Genomic DNA, 21,359 nt, shown 5'->3' on the forward strand with positions numbered 1-21,359 from the left:
ACTGGAGTGATATTTCTGTTTTGCATTTGCTGAGTGGCCCTTACTGAGAGAGCTGTGGGTTTGCAGAGAGCTGGGCTAGAATTTCCTGTTTTGCCAAGGCCCCCTGGGCTCTCTCCCATTGGCTGGGAGGGTGAGGGAAGCAAGGGAGGGGTGTCCGGCTTCCCCATGCCTCCTGGATGTGGGACATTCTCCCTTTCTCTGCACAAATGAAGAGAAAGGGGTATTTGTTTTGTGAAGATGAGGGCAAAAGGATCCTTTTCCTTATAATTCCTTGCCATGATTTTATTATTCCCATGGCAAATATGTTGGTGAGGTCCCTTCCAAATTTCTCTACAAATATTTATGACTTTCATAAGCATTATTTAAAAACCATTATAAAAGTTAAAAGATGTGGTGGGAAAAGCAGAATGATTACATGCTCTGAGAGAGGACCCTTGCACACATGGGGCCCTGCTTTGTTCTTTGCAAAGACTCTTCTACATACATCATCTTTTCACTGGATGGGATCATACTACTTGTACTGTTTATTTTTTTCTAACTGCTTTTAAAACTAAACTTGTTTTGTGAACATCTTTCCATGTTAATATCCCTCTATCCATATTTATGTCTATCTATACTTCTATATCATCTTGATGGTATAAAATATTCTCCATGGAGTCTCGAGTTTTCTCAAACCCTTTTGTAATATTGAACAATAACAACAGATCCATGATATGGACAAGGATTTTTCTATTTTCTCTCTGACCAAGCTTCTCTATTCCTTAGTAGTAGAAAATATTCTTTCAAAAAAAAAGAAAAAAAGAAAAAAAGAAAAAGAAAATATTCTTTCATTTTCAACCAAACATTCACTGTCTACTCTGTGTCAGACATAGTGCTCTAGGCCTGGGAATACAAGGATGAAAAAGACAGTCTCTGTGTTCCTAAGTTGACCATGGTCTTATGAAGAAAATAAATCATGTCAACAGATAATTACAACAATTGCTATAAATATTGGAACTATATTGTCCCTTTGAACTTATTTTAAAATGTCACAAATCAATAGGCTAAGATAGGCACGGAAGATTTTTTTCTTTGTGTGTCAGGCAGTAATCTCATTTTTATAAAAGAAAATAAAAGGGCTCTAGGGTGCTTTGGGCCCTTTGTTTTTCATCTGGTCCGGGAGAAAAAAAGAAAATGGACCTATTTGTGTTTGGAAGCAAGCCCTGCTTTCTATGCACCAAGGAAAGACAGGTTCCTTCTAGATTGCCATTACCCTTGTTCCAGAATACGTCATTGTGCTTGCGCTCTTTGTTTTCAAGATTGAAAGGGGTTTTGAAACACGTCACAGTATTTGTGCACTTGGCTCTGCCAGGCAGTGGGTCAGCAGGGGTGTTAAAATCAAGTTGTAACCTCTAACAGAGTGCTCTGAACTTCCATGCCTTCTTCTCTCCTGCTTGCTTTCCTTTCTGTGGTGGCGATGGCGCCGCTAGGTTGGTGTAGAGAGCAGTGTTGACATCCTTGATTGTCCTCTGACTGTAAGTCCTCAATCTTCTGCTCCTGCCCAAAACTGCCTGTGTGTCCCCCTCACCCTTCCCACCCCTGTGTCTGGGCTCTCCTTGCTTCCTGCGAGTTTTTCACCTTGATCGAATTCATGGTTGTAGTTTTGAATCATAGCCTAGTTTCTTCTCTACTCAGCAAGAGTAGCAACTCAAACGCTGAAATCCAGCCCCACCCTACCAAAAAACACTCAAGTGCCTTCCTGAATATGAGCAGTATTTTCATTTTTGAATGTTTGCACCAAGGTTGTACCCAACTTTATAGTTTGAACTTAATACCTGTTTCTCGATATTTAGAAAGAATGTCTATGAATCATTTCTTTTAATAAAGCCACCTACAAATCCTCGGTGCTAGGCAGGCCAAAGCCCCAAATACAGTGTGTATAAATGAGGCCTAGCAAGGTGGGGTGAGGGCTCTTGGAGATTAGCCCCTGCCCAGATATTTGTCTGTCCCAAAAGCGCCACACACTTGACTGGCAAAGACTGTTTTCAAGCCCTGGGGTACATACCACTCACTCTTTGGTTTTGCACAGATTAAGATCAAATGGCTCTTAGAAGACTGGGAGACTTAACATGGTTGGAACTCCTTGGTGCAGGCATGTTTCCTAGTAAAACCTCTCTGCACATGTGCAGTCTAATAAAAGCTGATGAACCTTTTGAGTGGAGAACCATTGCTTTTCATCTGGAGAATTTGCTTTTTATTCAACACTCACTTTTTCCTGGAAGGAGGAAATTCCTTAAAAAGGAGAAGTTTGTGGGTGCCAGATTTTTCTTCCTTTGCTTTTGGACGAGGCTCTGTTATCTGAACATAACATGCAAAAAGCCATTTGAATACGATGGACTGTTTGAGTCTCTCCTTTCACAAGAAATACTGCTGATATCCAGTTAGGAAGCACAGTCAGGATCAAGCCATTCGGGGCCATGTTGAAATGTATTTCTCTAACCTCAGGTTTTGCGTGGGTGTGTTTTTCTTCAACAGGAGATGGCGAACATTTTGGCTCAGAAGCAACTGCGTTCCATCATTTTAACAGTGAGTATCTCTGTGGTGTGAGTACTGTCTTGGGCAGGAATGGTTTGGTGCATTCATTTATCTCCTCTTTTGGCTTCAGTCTGTGGTTTGTTCTGTGCCTTTGCTTCTGTGAGGAAGCAGTAGTAACTAGAAAGGAAGAAGAAGTGCGCCTTTGGAATTGGAAGAAACGGGCTTTCCCACAGGAATGGTCTCATGTGACTGGAGGGAGGAGTCTCTGGAACTGCTCTAGAAAAGACTTTCTGCCAGGAAGGGGTGGAAACCTCTCCCAGGGGGGCAGGTTTATTACACTCCCCATCACATTAGTTTTGCATTTAGGAAATCAGGGGCTCTAGGACCTAAAAAAAAAAAAAAAATCCACTGCTGTGAACCTAAACTGTTTTTAATGTAGAAGCTTAACTGGAAACCTCTTGGACTCTGACAGAAGTCCTGAAATGATGACAGGCATCTCCCTGGACCCCTTTGCAGCAGAGACAGGCAGGAAAGGCGTACATGGAATCCACTCGTTAACTACAATGCAGAGATGATGACCTGGAATGTCAGTGGAAAAGAAGCCCTACACGTTATGTCTTGAATGTTTAGAAATAAATCAAGTGACATTTCCTGAGGCCTTATCCGCTATTTAACTTTAACCAAAGACTGAAAGAAGCATGCGTGATTGATTCCCAGCATTACCAAAGAAGCAATTTCTGTTTCTGTGATTTCAAAGAGGAGTTCTCTGCAAGCTCACAATCATACACACACATACACACACACACACACGCACACACGCATTCCAATACCGTGAGGCAACTGCAAATTAAAAACCTTATGAGGGCAAACACAATAAATATTCTAGAACCCAAAGCCAATAGCAAGGACTACAATTTGTCATCAAGTGTGATTTTAAACTTCCTGGCTGACAAGGCCTTAAAAAGAAACATATGAGTGTGATTTTCATTGTTTGATAAAAGAGGTTACCTCAGTTCTTGGGGGATGACATACCTTTTTCCCTGGAACTGGAATATGAAATGGGTGTTGGTAGAGCATTCGAATAGATTCTTGGCCCGAGAATAGTGTGGTAGAGACTGCAGGAGGATTCATAATGTTCATCTTTACCCCAGTTCTCAGTGAAAGTGGAACCTACAGTATCAGAGCGAAGTTCAGGGAAGGTATTTGTGTAAGAGGAGGAAGGTGGAGAGACGAAGGATTGGAAGTGTTATATTAAGGTCTTAGCCTGCTCTTCTGATTTTGGTGTGGCCGTCGGGGTGAGAATGCCTGTAGATGGGGTGAGTGGAATGGCTGTAACCATCGTGTCTGAAAGATCCGTTTGCTTCAATGGGACTTCTGTGGGACCGTGATGGTTGGCAGTTCAAGGCTGCTATCCTCAGGCAAAAAGTTGAAGTGCAGATACTTTGGAGTTGCTAATAAAATAGATGGCCTACACACCTTGGGTAGGAAGCATATACTCTGAATTAACATTCTGTTCTGAAAATGGAAGGATACAGGTTTCATTCCACCCCCTACCCCCGAATCTCACCGCCTACCTACCTTCCCACCCCCACCGCCCTCATTATTTTGGTTCTGTGGCTTTTTTCTGTTCCTCATTCTTCTCCCCACCCCTCCCTCTTTAACCGACTATTTTGACACGGTACTCACAGCCAGGGCGTGGAGTCCCAAGTGCATGCTGGGTTGGGGCACCTCAAGAAAGTTCTTTCAGACAGCAAGACGTGGTTGGGTCCAGGGCATTCAAAACAACCGATTTGAATGGTTGTTTCACCACATTGACTGGTTGTTCGGCATTTTTAAGGCACAACCATGGTCTCTGCGCAAGAGGATGTAGGTTAGGCCCAAGGGTTCAATCTCCTTTCTGACCCAGCTTCAGTGGGGGGCAAAGGCACCCATATCTAGTCCTGCCATTTCTTTTGTATTTGTTCCATTTTGGTTCTAAGGGGGTCATTTTTTTTTTTTTTCATTTAATTGTTGGCAGGTGAGTTAAGGTAGGCACGTGAATCCGCTCATTTTCTTGTGGTGGTGGTGGTTTCTGGAGAAGTTTCCATAGTGAATTAACTTCGGGTCTGATTGGAACTTTGCTTTTTTATGTTGCTTCTCAAACTCTGCCCCATTTAGAAGCTGGATCACCTGTCAGAGACCATTGTAGGGTAAGATGATGGCAAAGTTGCTTACAATACCTACGCACCATTTGTCCCTCCACTGCATGCAGGGAAGGCTTTTGTTGTAGAAACCCACCTTTCTCTTCAAGATACTCTTATCTCAGGCACACTTTCTTGATTTATATAGCTGCACTCACCAGGGCATTTGCAGTGCCTTCCTTTCTTCTACTCTCTGCTGCACACAGGAGGTCTTTACCTGGATTCTGGCCCACACATCCAGAACTTTACTGGGCCCTGCAATGTCAAGAAAAGCTCCAAGATCACCTGCATCCTCACCTTCCAGCTGACAGGTGGTCCCACCAACCTGCATTCCCCGTGCCTCCACGGGAAGACTTCTGGGCTTCTGCTTGGTGTAATGACTGGGCTTAATTGTTGCTGGCTTTTTCCTTCTTCCTTTTCTTAAGAAAAAAAAATCCTGATTTCTGAACTATCTCCCCAGCACGTCATCCGAGCTCAGAGAGCCATCAACAATGAAATGGCACACCAGCTGTACGTGCTGCAGGTACTTACCTTCAACCTTCTAGAAGACCGGATGATGACCAAGATGGACCCCCAGGACCAGGTGCGTGCTCACTAGACAGCAGCAAAAAGGCACATAAGGGAGAGAAAATGGTTAGTAAAATCTCTCGGGCTACTCCGAGATCCAGAATTTTTAGATAATGATGTTGTTTTCTTACCATCTGAGAACTTGGGGGAATGCATTTTTTTTTTTAGATTTTATTTATTAGAGAGAGACAGAGAGAGTGCAGCAGGGGGAGGGGCAGTGGGAGACCGAGAAGAAGGCTCCCCGCTGAGCAGGGAGCCTAACTCAGGCCTCCATCCCAGGACTCTGAGATCATGACCTGAGCTGAAGTCAGATGCTTAACTGACGGAGCCACCCAGACGCCCTAGAACTTGGAAGAATGTATTTAAAATTTAGATGAACTTTGACTCAGAGAATAAGAATAAAGCAAATGGATTCTTTCATTATGCATCACACACATGCTTACTCTTCCTTTCTTGGCTAAGAAAGCCTGATGTCACATGGCCACCAACCTTGGCCCTTGGTCCCAATACCTTCAAAGGTAATAGCTCTGGAGTCAAGGTCCCAGACAAGTAGGGCCTCTGGTTGCTCCGCGTGATACTGATTCAGGTTGAGGAAGTAATTTCCGTTCTCCAGTGATCAGTGCCGAGGGGGGGAGCGGGGGGGGGGGGTCCCAGGCTACACCTGATCTCTGGGCTTGCATTTTGGTCGGTCGGCTGTTTGTTACAATTCTCTCTAGGTCTCTGGTTGTTGTGCGTGGAAGGTTCTGTCTCTGTCCAAAGGCTTTTGGGGAACTTTACTGTGTGAGGACAGAGTGCGAGGAAACAGCTGGGAGCCCTGCTGTAGCACATTTTCAACTTAAGCAGCGCTGCAGCTTTGGAAAGGAAAACACTCATTATTGGCACGTGAGGGCCTGATCTATTGCAGATGTGCACTGCACATGTGAAGTGTGTAACTGCTGCAGCACTTCGTCCATGGCACGAGGCCATGCGATTAAGAATGATGGAGAGGCTTTGAGAGGCTGTCCAACGTGCCCCGGACTTTTGGCAAGGCCAAGTGTAATCATCTGAGAGATGAGACTGTCATCTTACCACTCCTAGTGACGGAAGGCCATGCATCTTAATGTGGAACGGCCCTCCCCGTTTGGAAATGCTTCCTTTTATTTATTTAAAACATACATATTTTTTTTTTCTTATTGTGGTAAAACATACGTAACAAAAGACTTGCCATTTTTAACCATTCTTCAGGGCTTGTTTCCATGTAGTCACTTCTTCGTGGAGTCCGGGATCCCTTGTCGCTTAAATACTGTTCATAAACTTGTGTGCCTCTCACTTTGTTTCGGACAGCGTGGGGCTCCCAGGTTCTTGAACTTGACTTCCCCCAGCCCCAGGCTTTCTATCATATTTGGGACTCCATCTAGAACTTCACTAGGCAGTTGACCTAAGCACTTCAAATGACTTGGTCGTGAGGACAAACATGGAATGAAGCCAGGGCTGACCAGCAGGGAGAGTGGCAGGGGAACTATGCCCAGCTCTAACTTAGAACATTGGTTGTCTTTTATCTGTTTTTCTTTTTGCCTGAAAGCAGTGATTCATTTAGACCCTGGGGAAAGAGGGAGTATATGTAATGTCACACAATGAAAGCAGCTCTTCTCTCCCCCCTTTCTCCCCACCACCCCCCCCAACGCCTTCAGGCTCAGAGGGACATCATATTTGAACTTCGAAGAATTGCTTTTGATGCAGAGTCTGAACCTAATAACAGCAGCGGCAGCATGGAGAAACGCAAGTCCATGTACACCCGGGATTACAAAAAACTTGGCTTCATTGTAAGTAAGCTGTCTCCAGTAAGCTCTCTCGTTCCAACACCAGGGGTCTGACCTCAGCCACGTAACTGATGTCTCCTCCGAGCGTGTGGTCCTCTTGCGCCTCGCAGAATAGTTTCCACATTTTCCAGATGTTTAGCTGGTTTAAACAGGATCACATGAAAATCTCTTCTGGCTGCAGCGAGTCGGAATAACTTGCACAAGTGTGACTAATACTGAGCTTGTTTATTTAGTTCTGATTAAGTGTAGTTAGCCCGGAATGCATCTAGACTTCATTAAATCTACATCACAAGATGCTTAAGGTTCTATACACGAAAGACATGGGTGATGGCAACTGTGGGAGGGATCTTATTACTGGGTTAGTGATTGGATCACTTATATACATGGGTTTCATATCCAAATCAAATTAAGAATCTCCTGAAATGTATTCACATTGAGATTTATGCAATTTATAGTTTCCTAAAAGTTTTGTCTTGTTATGGATGCTAATAAGATGACTCCTCCGGGATTTTCTTTTTTTTCAGTTTGCAAATCAGAACACAGCTTGTCCTAAATATAATCTGTTGTTTTTGTTTCTCCATGGGTTCCATTCTGGCCTTTCCCACCATTGCATTTCTCTGGTGACTTTGAGCTGATTAATCTCAAATTCTACGTATGTAAAATTGGATTTCCATTTTGGCCTGCATGGTAAATGGCAAACAATGAAATTTTGGCTTCAGCGATTAGAAATCACTAGGCATTACTTTATAATTACAAATACACCCTTCTTTCTTTATTTTTTTACACCCTTCTTTAGTTCACACACACAAATATTAACTTTATATACATCAGTATCACGCTTTGTATATTATTTGGGAAACCTTGTCTTTCGTGGGGATTGTTTTGGGATATGTTTCCACATTAGTTAATATGTATTGTTTTTCGTTACTGAGGAGTTTTTCGTTTTTGGATGGACTAAGTATATTTCAACCAACCCCTTCTGCTGAATAATCCAATGCTTTGAAATTACCAACAAATCTGTAATTGAGATCTTTGCCACCTGGTATTTATATGCATCCACGATCACGTTATTAGGATAAATTTGTGGGACTGTCATTTCTATGGCTTTATTTTTAAACTTGTTGATATTTACCAAATTGTTTTCTACAAACATTGAGTCATTTCCATTTTAACTAAATGAATCAGAGTGACTTCTTCTTTTTTTGTTTTTTTTTACTTTTCTAGTAATGCTTCCTAAACTAAGATTTTATTTATTTATTCATGAGAGATAACAGAGAGAGGCAGAGACACAGGCAGAGGGAGAAGGGAGAAGCAGGCCCATGCAGGGAGCCCGATGTGGGACTCGATCCCAGGACCCCAGGATCACGACCTGAGCCAAAAGCAGATGCTCCATCACCGAGCCACCCTGGCGTCCCAGAACAATGTATTTTTTTTTAAAAAGATTTTATTTATTTATGCATGAGAGAGACACACACACACACACACACACACACAGAGAGGCAGAGACACAGGCAGAGGGAGAAGCGGGCTCCATGCAGGGAGCCCGATGTGGGACTCAATCCTAGGACTCCAGGATCACTCCCTGAGCCAAAGGCAGGCGCTAAACCGCTGAGCCAGCCAGGGATTCCCCAGAACAATGTATTTTTTTAACTGAAAGTTAATCTGATGTGGTTTTTAAGGCTTTAGATATTTTTTTCCTTTTTAAATATTTTATTTATTTATTCATGAGAGACACACAGAGAGAGAGGCACAGACAGAGGCAGAGGGAGAAGCAGGCTCCATGCAGGGAGCCCGACATGGGACTCGATCCTGGGACTCCAGGATCACACTCCCTGGGCCAAAGGCAGGAGCTAAACCGCCAAGCCACCCAGGCGTCCTAAGGCTTTAGATCTTATGTGGCCTCACTTGAAAGGTCATTTGAGAAAAAGCGAAGACCTGGAACGCAGAATAACCAAAAAAGAGTGTCGGTTTCCTTTATTTTTCCATGGCTCTTTTTTTAGTTTTCAATTTTAGTCCTTCCCCCTGAAACTTCTTCCAGGCCACGATCTTGCATCAGAAGAGTTGAGAAATTGGAAAGAATCATTTAATAATGATTTTCTAATGGTGGAAAACCTCCAACAGTTTTGACATCAAAGCAGAGATTTTTCACTTTTGAGTGCCCAGTTCCCCAGAAATAGGCAAGTTCCAGTAAATGGAATCACGCGCTCATTGCGCCACCTAGAGACCATCGTGGGGAAGCGCTGAAGCTGGCGGAGGCTAGTACGGGCTCTAGATGCTGCAGGCTGTGCAGGTGCAGAGCTCCCTGTGTGCTTCTGAAAGAGGAATGATCGTGCCCTTCCCTTTAGTGAACTCCTTCCTTGGCCTCCTTTTAGGAGCAATTGAGGTTTTGGAAAATCTTTGGAATCTCGTTGTAGAAAACTTCATACGATGAAGTTGTTATTTCCCACGTAACATCTCCCGAGTAGGCACTGCCCAGGAGGTGTTACGTGACAAGTTTTTAGAGTCGAGGGGGCCTAGATTTCCATTTCATTTTTCCTAATTACCAGCCCTTGGACCAGCGGGTTAAGTATTAAAACTGCTCGGGCATCTGGTTCCTCTCTTGTGCTGTTACTCTTGTATTTCACGGTCAAGTAGGAGGCCACCAAAGAGCATCCATTAGTACCTGGCACAGCACCTGGGATGGAGGATGTACCCAGCGAATAGTACTTCCCTTTGTTGCTCTTCCGAGAGTGCGTATCGTGGAAATCACAGGCAGCTTCTTCAGTTTTCCAACGTGGAAGGGGCAGTTGCTCCAACAAGGCAAGCAGAACAGTTGTTAAAGGATAATAGGGAACAGCACCTTTGAGGAGGCAGATGGCCTTACATTCCTGCTCAGCACGGCATCCCAACAGAGCAGATTTTTCTGATGAAATAATTCCGAAATCTCAATTTAAAGTGGCTAAATGGCGTGTATGGTTAGTCATAACACAGAGAGGCACCTGCTTCTAAAACAAAGCAGCTTAATCTTTTAAGATCTCTCGGTTAATGATTCTCTGGTGTCTGCATGGACGTGCAGGTGCCCGGGTGGGAGAAGGGGTCAGGATTGTCTGGGATAACACTGGTTTATTGGCACTCACAAGGCAAGGGCCATGTATTTCTCAAGGCGATGGAAGGCAGATTCTCATATTTAGAATGCCTTTATTTTGAAAACCAGGGAGGTGCCTGAATACAAACTGTATCTTGTTGATTATCATCACCAAGAACGGTGCAAAATGGTGTTCTTACTCCGTGAAGAGTTGTGTTCCTGGCCAGAAAGCCTTCAGAGTTTGTCTTGTTGTCAAATTGGTAGATTCTCTTTTGTGAATTTTACCTTCGTCCAGTCTGTTGGGCAGTCATTACAAAGGACGTTATCTGTAGTTCATTTTTCTGGTCTCTCTTGAGCTCAGAAAGGCAGCTGTTGAAGTTGGACAAGGCTGGTGTTTTTTCCCCCCTAAATGTCTTTTCTTTCCTGTTCTTTTAGCTTGTCCCAAAATAAACTCATTTTTGTTAGTTAATTAATTAATTAATTAATTAAGCGGACTCTACGCCCAGTGTGGAGCCCAACGCAAGGCTTGAACTATGACCCTGAGATTGAGACCTCAACTAAGATCAAGAGTCAGACCCTTAGCCAACTGAGCCGCTCTGGTGCCTCAATAAACTCATTTTTAAAAGAAACTGTTGCTGAACAATATGTCTTAATATGAGAAGTTTTGATAAATATTTCCCGTAGCATTTTCAGATTGTCTTTATTATTATTTTTTTAGATTGTCTTTAAAAAGTGACTAAAATGTAGAAGTAAAAAAAGCTAATGAGAAAAATATTATTTCAGAATTAAGATTCTTTTTTAAAGTGTAGGTTTGATTGTGTTTAGGTGTGGCGAGGCCAGCACCTCACTTGGAGGAAAGATACCACATTGCTCATAGTTCTCAAGAGAGGGAGCGTGTCACACCACACAGTGCACCTGGACAAGCACTGGGAGCCGTCGGGAAGCAGCATTGTGAGGGGAAAACATGGACAAAATGGCCTTTGTTGTGGTTTCCATGAAAAAAGCGAGGCAAGATAGTGTAAGCAGGTTTAGGATTGGCCAGTTTGAATAATCTCATTGGACTTTGGAGCACAGGGGCTGCCCCTAGTTGTCTGTTTCCTGGCCTTGTGGTGCTGAGGGCAGGGGAATAGTGGCTCAGAGTGCAAAACTCTGATAAGGGAGATCTGTTGGGGTTTGGGGTCTGGATTGACTATTTTGCCATGAAATGCATGCTTCCTATCTCTAGGAATTAGCTAACCCTGGGAAGGGCAGTTCCTCCAATCTTAGCAAGGACCCAAGATCTCAAAGGATCAGAGAATATGTGCAAATAAAAAAAAAAAACATGACTAATACAGATTCGTGGTAAATTTTTTAGAGGATTTTCTGCTTCCCAGATGATAGAAGATAATTACGCATCTTTACACAAGTATAATTATATGTAATGGCATATGCAGTGCTTGGTGTCATTTTAATATATTTTTTCTCAAATACAGATGGCAAGGAATGAAGTGAGATACATATTTATCCATGTCTTCCTCCATCTCCATCCCCGTCCCCATCTCTGTTTCCCTATCACAGGAGGAAGCCTCCTGGTCTAAATGAATTCAACTGTAACTGTGAGCGTGACATGCGGATTAAGGTTGGGCTCTGAATTCAGGCTGCCGGGCGTTGATTCTTGACTCTCCTTCTCACAGGCTGAGTGACTTGGGCAGATTACCTGACCTCTTCACATCTTAGTTTCCTTATCTTTAGGGTATAAGAGTTGTCTCCATCAATAAATTTGTTGTGTGAATTAAATTAGATGCTCGTGGATCATACATATTAACACAATGGCTGGCACATGGTAAGCAGGCTAGGCATTTACATGCAGTTATGCTGATGTTATAATCACTTGATATTATTGGAGCATCACACAGTGTCCCGTGACACTATGACAGGTAGTGCCGGGGGGTATGAGGGTTTTCAGTTGTGCCAGGAGGATTGTGAAAAAGTGTGTAGTTCAAAATACGAGTTACTGATGAGAGAATGGTGTATGTTTGGGCAACTGCAAAAGGGGTCATGGGCTGACGTTTAGGTCGCATGGAGAGAGTAGAGTTGGCTTTTGCAAGTAAGGACAGATTATAGAGAATTTTAAATTCAAGAGGGTTCATTCAGGCAATCCTCATGGTTCGTGGATTCCGTGTTTGCAAATCCAGCTCCTCACTAATATATATTTGTAATCCCCAAATCAACACTCGTGGTGCTTTCATCATCATTTGCAGACATTGGGGTCACGCAAGGTGACACTGCCTTCTTATTTTCATGTCTCATACTGTAAATGGGAGTCCTTTTTGTAGTCTAGCCAGGGCCTTGATTTTTAAAATTTATCCTTTGTGTCGGTGATATTGCTGTTGCAAGTGGTCCCCGAGTGTAATACTGTAGTGGTGCCTGGTCCCCTAAGTGCACGGAGCTGTGATGTGCCTTAAGGGGGAAATGTGTATTGCATAAACCCAAGTCCGGCACACATTAGTGTCGTTGCTGTGAGTTCAACGTCAATGAACCAGCAATATATGTTAAATAAGTTGTCTTAAAAAAAAACACACACACACACATTAAGTTATGTATCAACTGATTGACAAAGTCTTGTGACCAGAGCCTGGAAGACACCTAACCCTCTATTTGCCTCTTGGAAGCAGTGGCTCAGTGTTCACTATCTCGGGATTTGCAATGACTTCATAGAACATAGCTACCGGGAGAAAACAGAATGGATGTACTTTGTTTGCTTGGGGAGCTTACAGGCAGGGGTAAGCGCTGGAGGGGAGAAGCCCAGGCTGTCCTAGATTCACTTCCCTCCTAGCTCTGTGGCCTGTGTGTGCTAAGTGGGGAAGAGAAAGCCCACCCTTCACTAGGGTGACAGGAGCATCTGCCCAGCACTTAGCACGCTGCTCAGGACGGTCACGGGGGAGCATGACAGCAGACTGGGATCTGATTCATTTGTTTGAAGCCAGAAGCTGCCTCGAAACCACTGCTATGTGAAAATCTCATGACATTGAGGTCAGGGGAATTTTCAATCCATAATCATTGTTCATAGAGGAGGAATCTCTCTGCCTATGGCGGACTTGGCTTTTATTTTTGCATCATTCCTGACAGGTCATCCTCATAAGGTTTTGTCTCTGAGAATGTGATTCGGTCCCTTGGAGCCCAAGGACAGTGTTAGTAAGAATCGAGTACGTGTGTGGGAAATGTAGAAAGTAAATTTTGACATTTACCTAATTTTGTGGTGCTCCTCATCCCTCCCCCTCTTTGCAACAAACCGCCTCTTGGCCTGGTAACCACAAGGTAAAGCAGCTTTCTGTAAAGTAAGTGACCTTTCTCCATATGGATGATTTAATAATTAGGTTAGTATTCCTAATACCAAGCACTTTGCTCTCAAATAGTTAAATAGTGACCCTTAAGCAATAGGTCATAAAAGCAAAAGGACAACTAATAATTTTTTAAACTGTTCATTGAAATTCTCCAAGTTTTAGCCACTCAGAATTCAGGAGGTCCCCCCGTGGGCTGGGGTGCTCTTCCAGGAAGCTCTGGCCAATCTTTGCCAGTTCATCCAGCCCCAGACCATTCCTTCCCTCTGAGACCCCCGGGGCATGTTGGTGAGGGAATTATCAGAGACTGAGATGCCTCCATGGTTCAGTCTTGGTGAATTCACAGGCGGATACTGGGCGTGCTTGTTCCTTGGAACCCAACCTTCTATTTTCTGCCTCATGGACACCACAGTCTGGTCTATTCTGATCACACACTCCCTTTCCCCATCTGAAATGCTGCGAAGCCCCAGTCCTAATCATTTCCACTCTTGCCTCCATCAGGGTGCAACTAGCTGGGAGATTCCTTATCAGAGAAGCTAGAGCAAAATCGGCCACCAGATGGCACCAAAAGCACAGCCGTGGACTCCCAACCAGCGTCCCCAGGGTCACACTGCCCCCAAACTGGAACAAACAGCCACTGGGACACCCAGTGACATTGCAGCTCTGCTTATCTGCCTGCAGAGCATGAGGTTGTAGGGCCAAAACAGGGGCCTTAGGGTCTCCTCAGGGTTGGGGTGGGAGGGCTCTAGCCTTCATGGGGGCCTCCAGGGGCTAGGAACATTCTAAGATGCCCAGTGGGCCTCCCTGTTTGTTGAGATTTGTCTCTTTGTGGCAGATGAGCTCTTATCTAGTACCTACGTATCCGGACTTTCCTTCTCAATTCTTTTTCCTTATACTGTCATTGAGGGCTTTTATATGGTTATAATAGTCTGCGTATCTAGTACTTTTTTAAAGATTTTATTTATTTATTCATGAGAGACAGAGTGAGAGAGAAAGAGAGAGAGAGGCAGGCAGAGACATAGGGAGAAGCAGGCTCCATGCAGGGAGCCTGATGTGGGACTCGATCCCAGATCCTGGGATCAAGCCCTGAGCCCAAGGCAGACACTCAACCACTGACCCACCCAGGTATCCCTGCACATCTAGTATATATCTTCTGTCTTAACATGGACATGCAGGAAAGAATGTGCTACAAATGGAAAAGCTAAATGAATATTGGCTGTAGAAACAATAGTAATGATGTATTTTGAGTTAAAACTACACATAATTGGGCAGCCCGGGTGGCTCAGCAGTTTAGCGCCGCCTTCAGCCCAGGGCGTGATCCTGGAGACCCTGGATTGAGTCCCACTTCAGGCTTCCTGCATGGAGCCTGCTTCTCCCTCTGCCTGTGTCTCTGCCTCTGTGTGTGTGTGTGTCTCTCTCATGAATAAATGAATGGAATCTTAAAAAAAAAACTGCACATAATTAAAACATGTGATGCAATAACATGGAGGGGGTAGGAGTGGTCAGTAGAGTCCCAGTAAACTAGCATTGTTGTGATGGGGTCAAAGCTATCTGGGGATGTCTGAGCTGACTTTCTGTCTTTCTGTCTTTGTCTTTCTATCTTTCTTAGTTTAATCATTTGAGAGAGAGAAGAAAGAGCAGAGAGGAGAGGAAGAGGGGGAGAGGGAGAGAAAATCTGAAGCAGACTCCCTGGTGATCACAAAGCTGACATGGGGCTCAATCCCACAACCCTGAGATCATGACCTAAGCTGAAATCAAGAGTCAGAAGCTCAACCTACTAAGCCACCCAGGCACCCACCCCCTGAGTTGATTCTTGATCAATATTTCTCAGTTGAAAGTGATCTTACAGAGTCATTTTTCAGCTTTTTCTTTTAAGTAGCCACTTCCTGAGTTATATGTTCAAAGATGTCATTGAGACTTCTAACTTGATGATAGAAAGTACTTGAGTCTCATGGAGCCTCGTGGATAATTTTTGCTTTTATCTCTCTGCCTTTGCCTTCCTTACTCCAACAAACAGCGGGCGGTTTGGAAAGGAAAGTAGTCAGTGGAGGGCATTCAGTGAGGCTGCCAATAGTTCAGGCAAAAAGTTGCAGGCAGTTGTGTTGCTCACTTCCTTCATTGGCGAGTGGGAGTCCTGTCTTTCAAGGGACTCTTCCCGTACAGGTGAAAATCACCAGTGTCCTGTCCGGGGTGGGCTCTGCGGTGTTTTTCGTGGATGTCTTTGGTTAAATGATACAGAGCATGGCACACACTGTCTTCACATTTGGTTTCAAGCGCAGAGACCATAGTTTTGTTGTCCTTGTACACATCGAAGAGGAAGAGTTCGCTCCGGGAAGATCTCTCCTGCAGACCCCAGGAAGATCAGATATTGGTTTGCAGATCCCATCAGTGAACCCAGCGAGCAGATCACTGGGACAGAGCTCCTGCGAGGTGGGCTCTTCAGGTTGGAGCAGCCTTGTAGGGCCACCTCTCGCTCGGGTTAGTGTCCTCATGCTTCCTAATGATGCGGAGAGACAACCAAGAAGTTCCATGCAGAACACTTGCAGATCTTTTCTTCCCTGATCTTGCTCTGCTCTCTGGATTGGGGAAGGACAGTCCAAACTGGTGCAGGGTGACTTGCAGGGGCAGCCCTAGCATGAGTTCTCACTGTGGAAGATGGAGGATAGACTCTCATTTCCTCTGCCTTTCTCTTGCTGCCTGGCGTATGTTGTCCCTCCCATTTCCATCAGGTCAGTGATGTACATATGTGCCACGTTATTCCCCTTGTGCCCACCCTAGCAGGGGGCGGGGGCTCAGAGGGCCAGTGGGACCTGGGGATATAACCTCATCTCAGAATCAGGCCCCAGACATCCAGCATTTACTTGCTGTGGATGTCCCCCTGAAGATGGTGAAAAGCACATCAGTCCTTACTCCTTGACAAGGGACACATGAATAATTGTGTTTGTGAATTGCCTTGATATTTTTAGAGGAAATATTTGAAAAGGAAACCTTTTAAAACCAATAAACTGTGATCCATTGTCATGACAGTCTTTGAGCTTCGTCTTCCTCTTGGATTTTTTATTGTGATTTATTTTTCAGGGATGGCTACCGAAAAGAGGAAGGAGACAGATTTCCCTTGCTCCCTATTTTCCCAGCTCCTTTGCTGTTTCAGCACCCACTGTGCCCCAGGGCCTTTTAGATCTCTGATAGAGCTGGGTCTGCTTTCTGTCACTAGGGGGTGCTCCTAACAAAGATATGTCTATTAGTTGCTATCCAGGCTGAAGATGTCTTTATAAGGAGCAATTCAGATGTGCTTGATAAGGTGGAGTATTTAGTACGGTTATTATTTTATTATTTTATTTTATTTTTATTTTTATATTTTATTTTATTTTTATATTTTATTTTATAATTTTATTTTTTATTCTATTTTTATTTTATTTTATTTTATTTTACTTTATTTTATTTTATTGTGAGAGAGAGCAAGCATGAAAGAGAAGGGACAGAGGAAGAGGCAAGCTCCATACCCAGTGCATAGCCAGATGTGGGGCTCAGTCTCATGACCCTGAGATCATGACCTGAGCTGAAATCAAGAGTCAGTCTCTTAACCGACTGAGCCAACCAGGCACCCCTGGTGGGGGAATTTTTAAAAGGTTCAGAAGAACCCTGCCCCAGCCAAAACCTTTCACCTTCCATTTGTAGCTTAAAACACGCAAGAACTTTGTCCCATTTAAAACATGTCTGTGGCAGAAGGAGGCAACTTACTGAACAGCGTTAGTCATTAACCTCTTTTGTTTTTTTTTTAAAGATTTTATTTATTAATGAGAGAGAGATTGAGAATGGCAGAGACACAGGCAGAGGGAGAAGCAGGCTCCATGCAGGCAGCCTGACGTGGGACTTGATCCTGGGACTCCAGGATCACGCCCTGGGCTGAAGGCGGCCCTAAACTGCTGAACCACCCGGGCTGCCCCCCCCCTTTTTTTAAGATTTTATTTATTTATTAGTGAGAGACAGAGTGTGTGTGTGTCATTTGTCATTAACCTCTTAGAGTATTATTGCACACACCTTTTTGGCATCCTTTTTTGTACATGGAACTTTGAAGCAAAAGGGCACCATCCACGGGTGTGAGTTTGCTACATCAGGGATGCAGGTTTAGTGATATATAAACAAGTCAATTTTATTGAGACTCTATAGCACAGCTTCTGTGAGCACAGCCTCTGGGTCAGACTGCCTGTTTTTGCTCACCAGCTGTGGGACCTTGGACAACTCATCTTAACTTTTCTATCTTCGTTAGTAAGATGGCCATAGTAATAGTTCCTACCTAAGCTTGCTATGGAGATTAGCGAGTTAATAGTTGGTAAGTTCTTAGAAACCTGCCTGGCATTGAGAAAATGTTAATAAATTCTAATTATTGATATAACCATTTGGATCTGATGGTCATAATGAGACCAGGGCCTGCATTTTCTCCCCCTTGGATGACTGGCACAGTTCTCCATCTGACCATAACCAGCTGGGTCTGAGAGTAGAAATAGGTAGCTTTATTTTATTTTTTAAAAATATTTTATTTATTTATTTTTGACAGACATAGAGAGAGAGAGGGAGGCAGAGACACAGGAGGAGGGAGAATCAGGCTCCATGCCGGGAGCTTGACGTTGGACTCGATCTCGGGACTCCAGGATCGCGCCCTGGGCCAAAGGCAGGCACTAAACCACTGAGCCACCCAGGGATCCCTGGAAATAGGTAGCTTTAAAAGCAGAGCTAATCCTAAGGGGTGGCACATCCCAAAGTCCATGAATTCTCGAGAATTTTCGTAAGAGTGCTTATCAGGGCAGGGATTTTATACCCTTCTAAGGGTCTCTTTAATGAAGAGGTCATTCTTTTTCCTCTACCTTTTTGCTGCTCGAGAGCTAGCACACAGGGCCATCACTAAGTATGTCTCTCCTTACGGGTCCAGTCTGTCACAGTTGTCTGCTTCTGTGAGAATTTTCAAAGGGAGGGAGGGCTCACAACCACAACATAAATAAAAGAAATTTTGTTAGCCACAGCAGGAAGCATTTTTCAGTTGGCTGGCTCCATCTAAGGTAACCATTTCAAGTGCCTTGAGCTTAGGCTGGGCAGTACTAGAGCCAGAGCCTTTGATCAGAGTAGGATAGAATGAACGGTTCCGAGGTTCTGGCATCTATGATGGCTGGTTGTAAACATCTAGCACCTCTTTCCCTTATGCTTTACTGTCATTGCCTGTGGTTTTGCCCCTGGTGGGATGGCATCAGAGCACCCTTGAGAGCAGTTCTGGCTCTTCTGGGGTGCAGGAAAGAGGATGAAGGAAGAGACACCCCGATACAGTTGCCTGCTTGCTGTTGGCCTTGCTTCTGACAACCATTAAACAGCACTACGTGGATTAGGGTGCCTTCTATTTTTATTATTTTTCCAGAGACTTTTTTTTTTTCTTTTTCTTTTCCAAATGGTCACCAATTGTCACTGTGTCTCATAGCTCTGAATTTGGTGTGATGTGACCTTGGGAGAGGAGGTGTGAGCACGACATCCAGACCTGTTTCATGTCTGGGAGGAAGTAATTTATACACCAGGAACTGGCTTCATGGCGTGGGATTCTAATTCTGGGGATGGCATTTTGTATGTGTAGGAAGACTGTCAAAACCTTTCCAATGGGAAGGGACAAGAACCAATTTGAGAATAATGTGGTTATATAAAAACTGTCCTGGTGCAGGCATCTTGGCACCCTTCCTGTACTTGTTCATTCTGAAGGGGAGAGGAGGGGGGCAGAAGGAATTCTCTGGTGGACTCCTGCAAACCTCCAGACTCTCCAGTGAGAAATGACTCACACTCTCGAGATGGTTCTGGAGATAACATAGTTAAAAGGGGAACAGGTGTTTATTAACTCTTTGCTTTCTTCTTATTCTTGCCCCTCCTCTTTAAATGTTGGCCAAACTGATTAGCCTGCTGAGAACATATGATTTTTAGGTGACTCCTTGGGGTTTCCACTGGTTTTATATCCGTAACGAAGCCGCCGCTGCAGCCACCCCTGCCACCAGCAGCATTTTGGGGCGTGTCCTGGGGCATGGGTCAGATGGCTCCTATGCGGTATTTCATTTACTCTCTGCAAGGCACAGGGCACAGCTGCTAACTTTCCTATTTTAGAGATGAAGAAAATGAGGCTTTTTCTCTTTAGGAGGTTAAAAACCTGCCAAGGGGGCTGCATTGTTTTGGCAGGAAAAGGACACTCTTGTAAACTTAATGTGACTCCTTGAGTTGTTTAGCCAAAGGAACAGACTGCAGGGGAAGCAAGGTGGGGAAATGGGTGCATGCAGTGTATCTCAGCATGGCTCTTTTTCTGGCCCCTAGGAGCGCTGAGTGGGTGTGCAAAGCTGAGACATTCTCCGCTCCCGTAGAGTCCTGCCAGGGTTGAGAAACCCACCAAATGCTTGTCTCACCGTGGCCTTTTCATTCTCAGAACATCACCATGAATGAGGACTGCACACCAACTGTCTGCTTGCTTCTCTCCTCTTTTTTAAAGCCTTATTTATTTGGAAGAGAGAGAGAGAGAGAGAGCAGGGGAGGGGCAGAGACCGAGGGAAAGCAGGCCTCCTACCCCCACCTGCCGCTGAGCAGGGAGCCCACTGTGGGGCTCGATCCCAGGACCCTGAGATCGTGACCTGAGCTGAAGGCAGACACTTAACCAGCTCAGCCACCCAGGTGCCCCTCTGCTTGCTTCTCTTTAAGGGGATGTGTACAGACCCATTGACTTTGCTGTTCTCAAATCAACCCAGCTGTTCGAGTACGTCCACATCCTTGTCTGGGGGTAGAAAGTAGAGTAGTACTAACAGTTTTTCAGACTCCTAGAAAACCTCTCCTAGCACTCAGGGCCAGCAAGCAGCAGCCCCAGGGGTGGGTGTCCCTGCTGCCTGACTGGTTTCCTCCTCAGCCTCTAGGCTGTGCTGTCTGTCTAAGGAAAAAGATGAAAATGCCAGATGAAAGTCTCACTCTCTAGATTCAGTTCAGGTTAACAGAGAGGCCTTGTTTCCATTCTCTGCTTGCTTAACTGCCACCTGCTAGCTCGATGCTTTTCACTCATTTGAATTTCATCCATTTTGTCTCTGGGGTTTCTTTGCCCTTCCCCTCTTCTTCCTCCAAATTTGGAGTCTTTCTGCTCAGAGGTGCTATCTCCTTACCGCACTGATGTTCACCGTGCTCTGTAACTGAAGCAAAGTAATGAAGGGAAGCAAGTGCTTTGATGACCAGAGTCCTGAATGCTCATCTCCCTAACTTGATGGCAATCGGGAAATTGTCTGAATTCTTTGCCTCCTATTGCTCGTGGAACACGACATTAGCAATTCTGATCTTGCTTCTCTTGACCATCCAGCCCTTCGTACGTCACTCTGAGATGCCCTATATGTTCTTTCTTAGCTCCCTGGAAGGTTCTCTCCCACACCCCCACCGCAGCCCTTCCTAGTCACTGGTGAGCAGTGGGGAAAGTGGACAGGCTGGAGAATAGAGAACCAAAAGAAGGAGAGCCCTGCAGTTCAGCTCTGGTTCTGGGGGTGGAATCCATTTCGAATAGTGTATCCGGGACCAGGTTGTTGGGGGAAAAGCCACACCAGCCCTTGCCAGATAGGAAAGCCACATTAGGAAGTACATTCCACCCCTACTTGAGGAAAGCAACGCAAAGCCATGCATTGAAGGGAGCCCCACCTCCAGCTGCCTGGGCTGGGCTGAGCACCCACACCGGCTCTCCAAGGCATGGGAGGAAGGGTGGCCCTGGACTTCAACTGTCTGGTCTCAGTGGGTCACTGAAAGATGGCTCCCCATTGGGCACCTGTAGAGTTCCTTGATAATAATAGATCAGGCAATGGAATGGGAGCAGATAGAGTGATAAGGGACTAATGAATTGGCTCGTTATTTTTCATGCAACCCATAATCACGA

The 21,359-nt window shown here is 44.7% G+C and overlaps 1 protein-coding gene across 5 annotated transcripts in view; it reads left to right on the forward strand.

The window, feature by feature from the left end:
* Nucleotides 1–21,359, forward strand: part of ELMO1 (engulfment and cell motility 1) — a 525,893-nt gene that overhangs the window by 199,582 nt on the left and 304,952 nt on the right. For 4 of the 5 annotated variants that reach the window (XM_077856191.1, XM_077856193.1, XM_077856195.1 and 1 more), the window contains 4 exons: nt 1,470–1,514; nt 2,515–2,565; nt 5,155–5,277; nt 6,932–7,063. In XM_077856191.1, the coding sequence (XP_077712317.1) occupies nt 1,470–1,514; nt 2,515–2,565; nt 5,155–5,277; nt 6,932–7,063 (351 nt within the window). The remainder of the gene's footprint in view (nt 1–1,469; nt 1,515–2,514; nt 2,566–5,154; nt 5,278–6,931; nt 7,064–21,359) is intronic. The other variant, XM_077856192.1, reaches the window with a different exon arrangement.

This window comes from Canis aureus, chromosome 18 (assembly GCF_053574225.1).
Source record: "Canis aureus isolate CA01 chromosome 18, VMU_Caureus_v.1.0, whole genome shotgun sequence".
In the NCBI taxonomy this organism is placed as follows: Eukaryota; Metazoa; Chordata; class Mammalia; order Carnivora; family Canidae; genus Canis; species Canis aureus.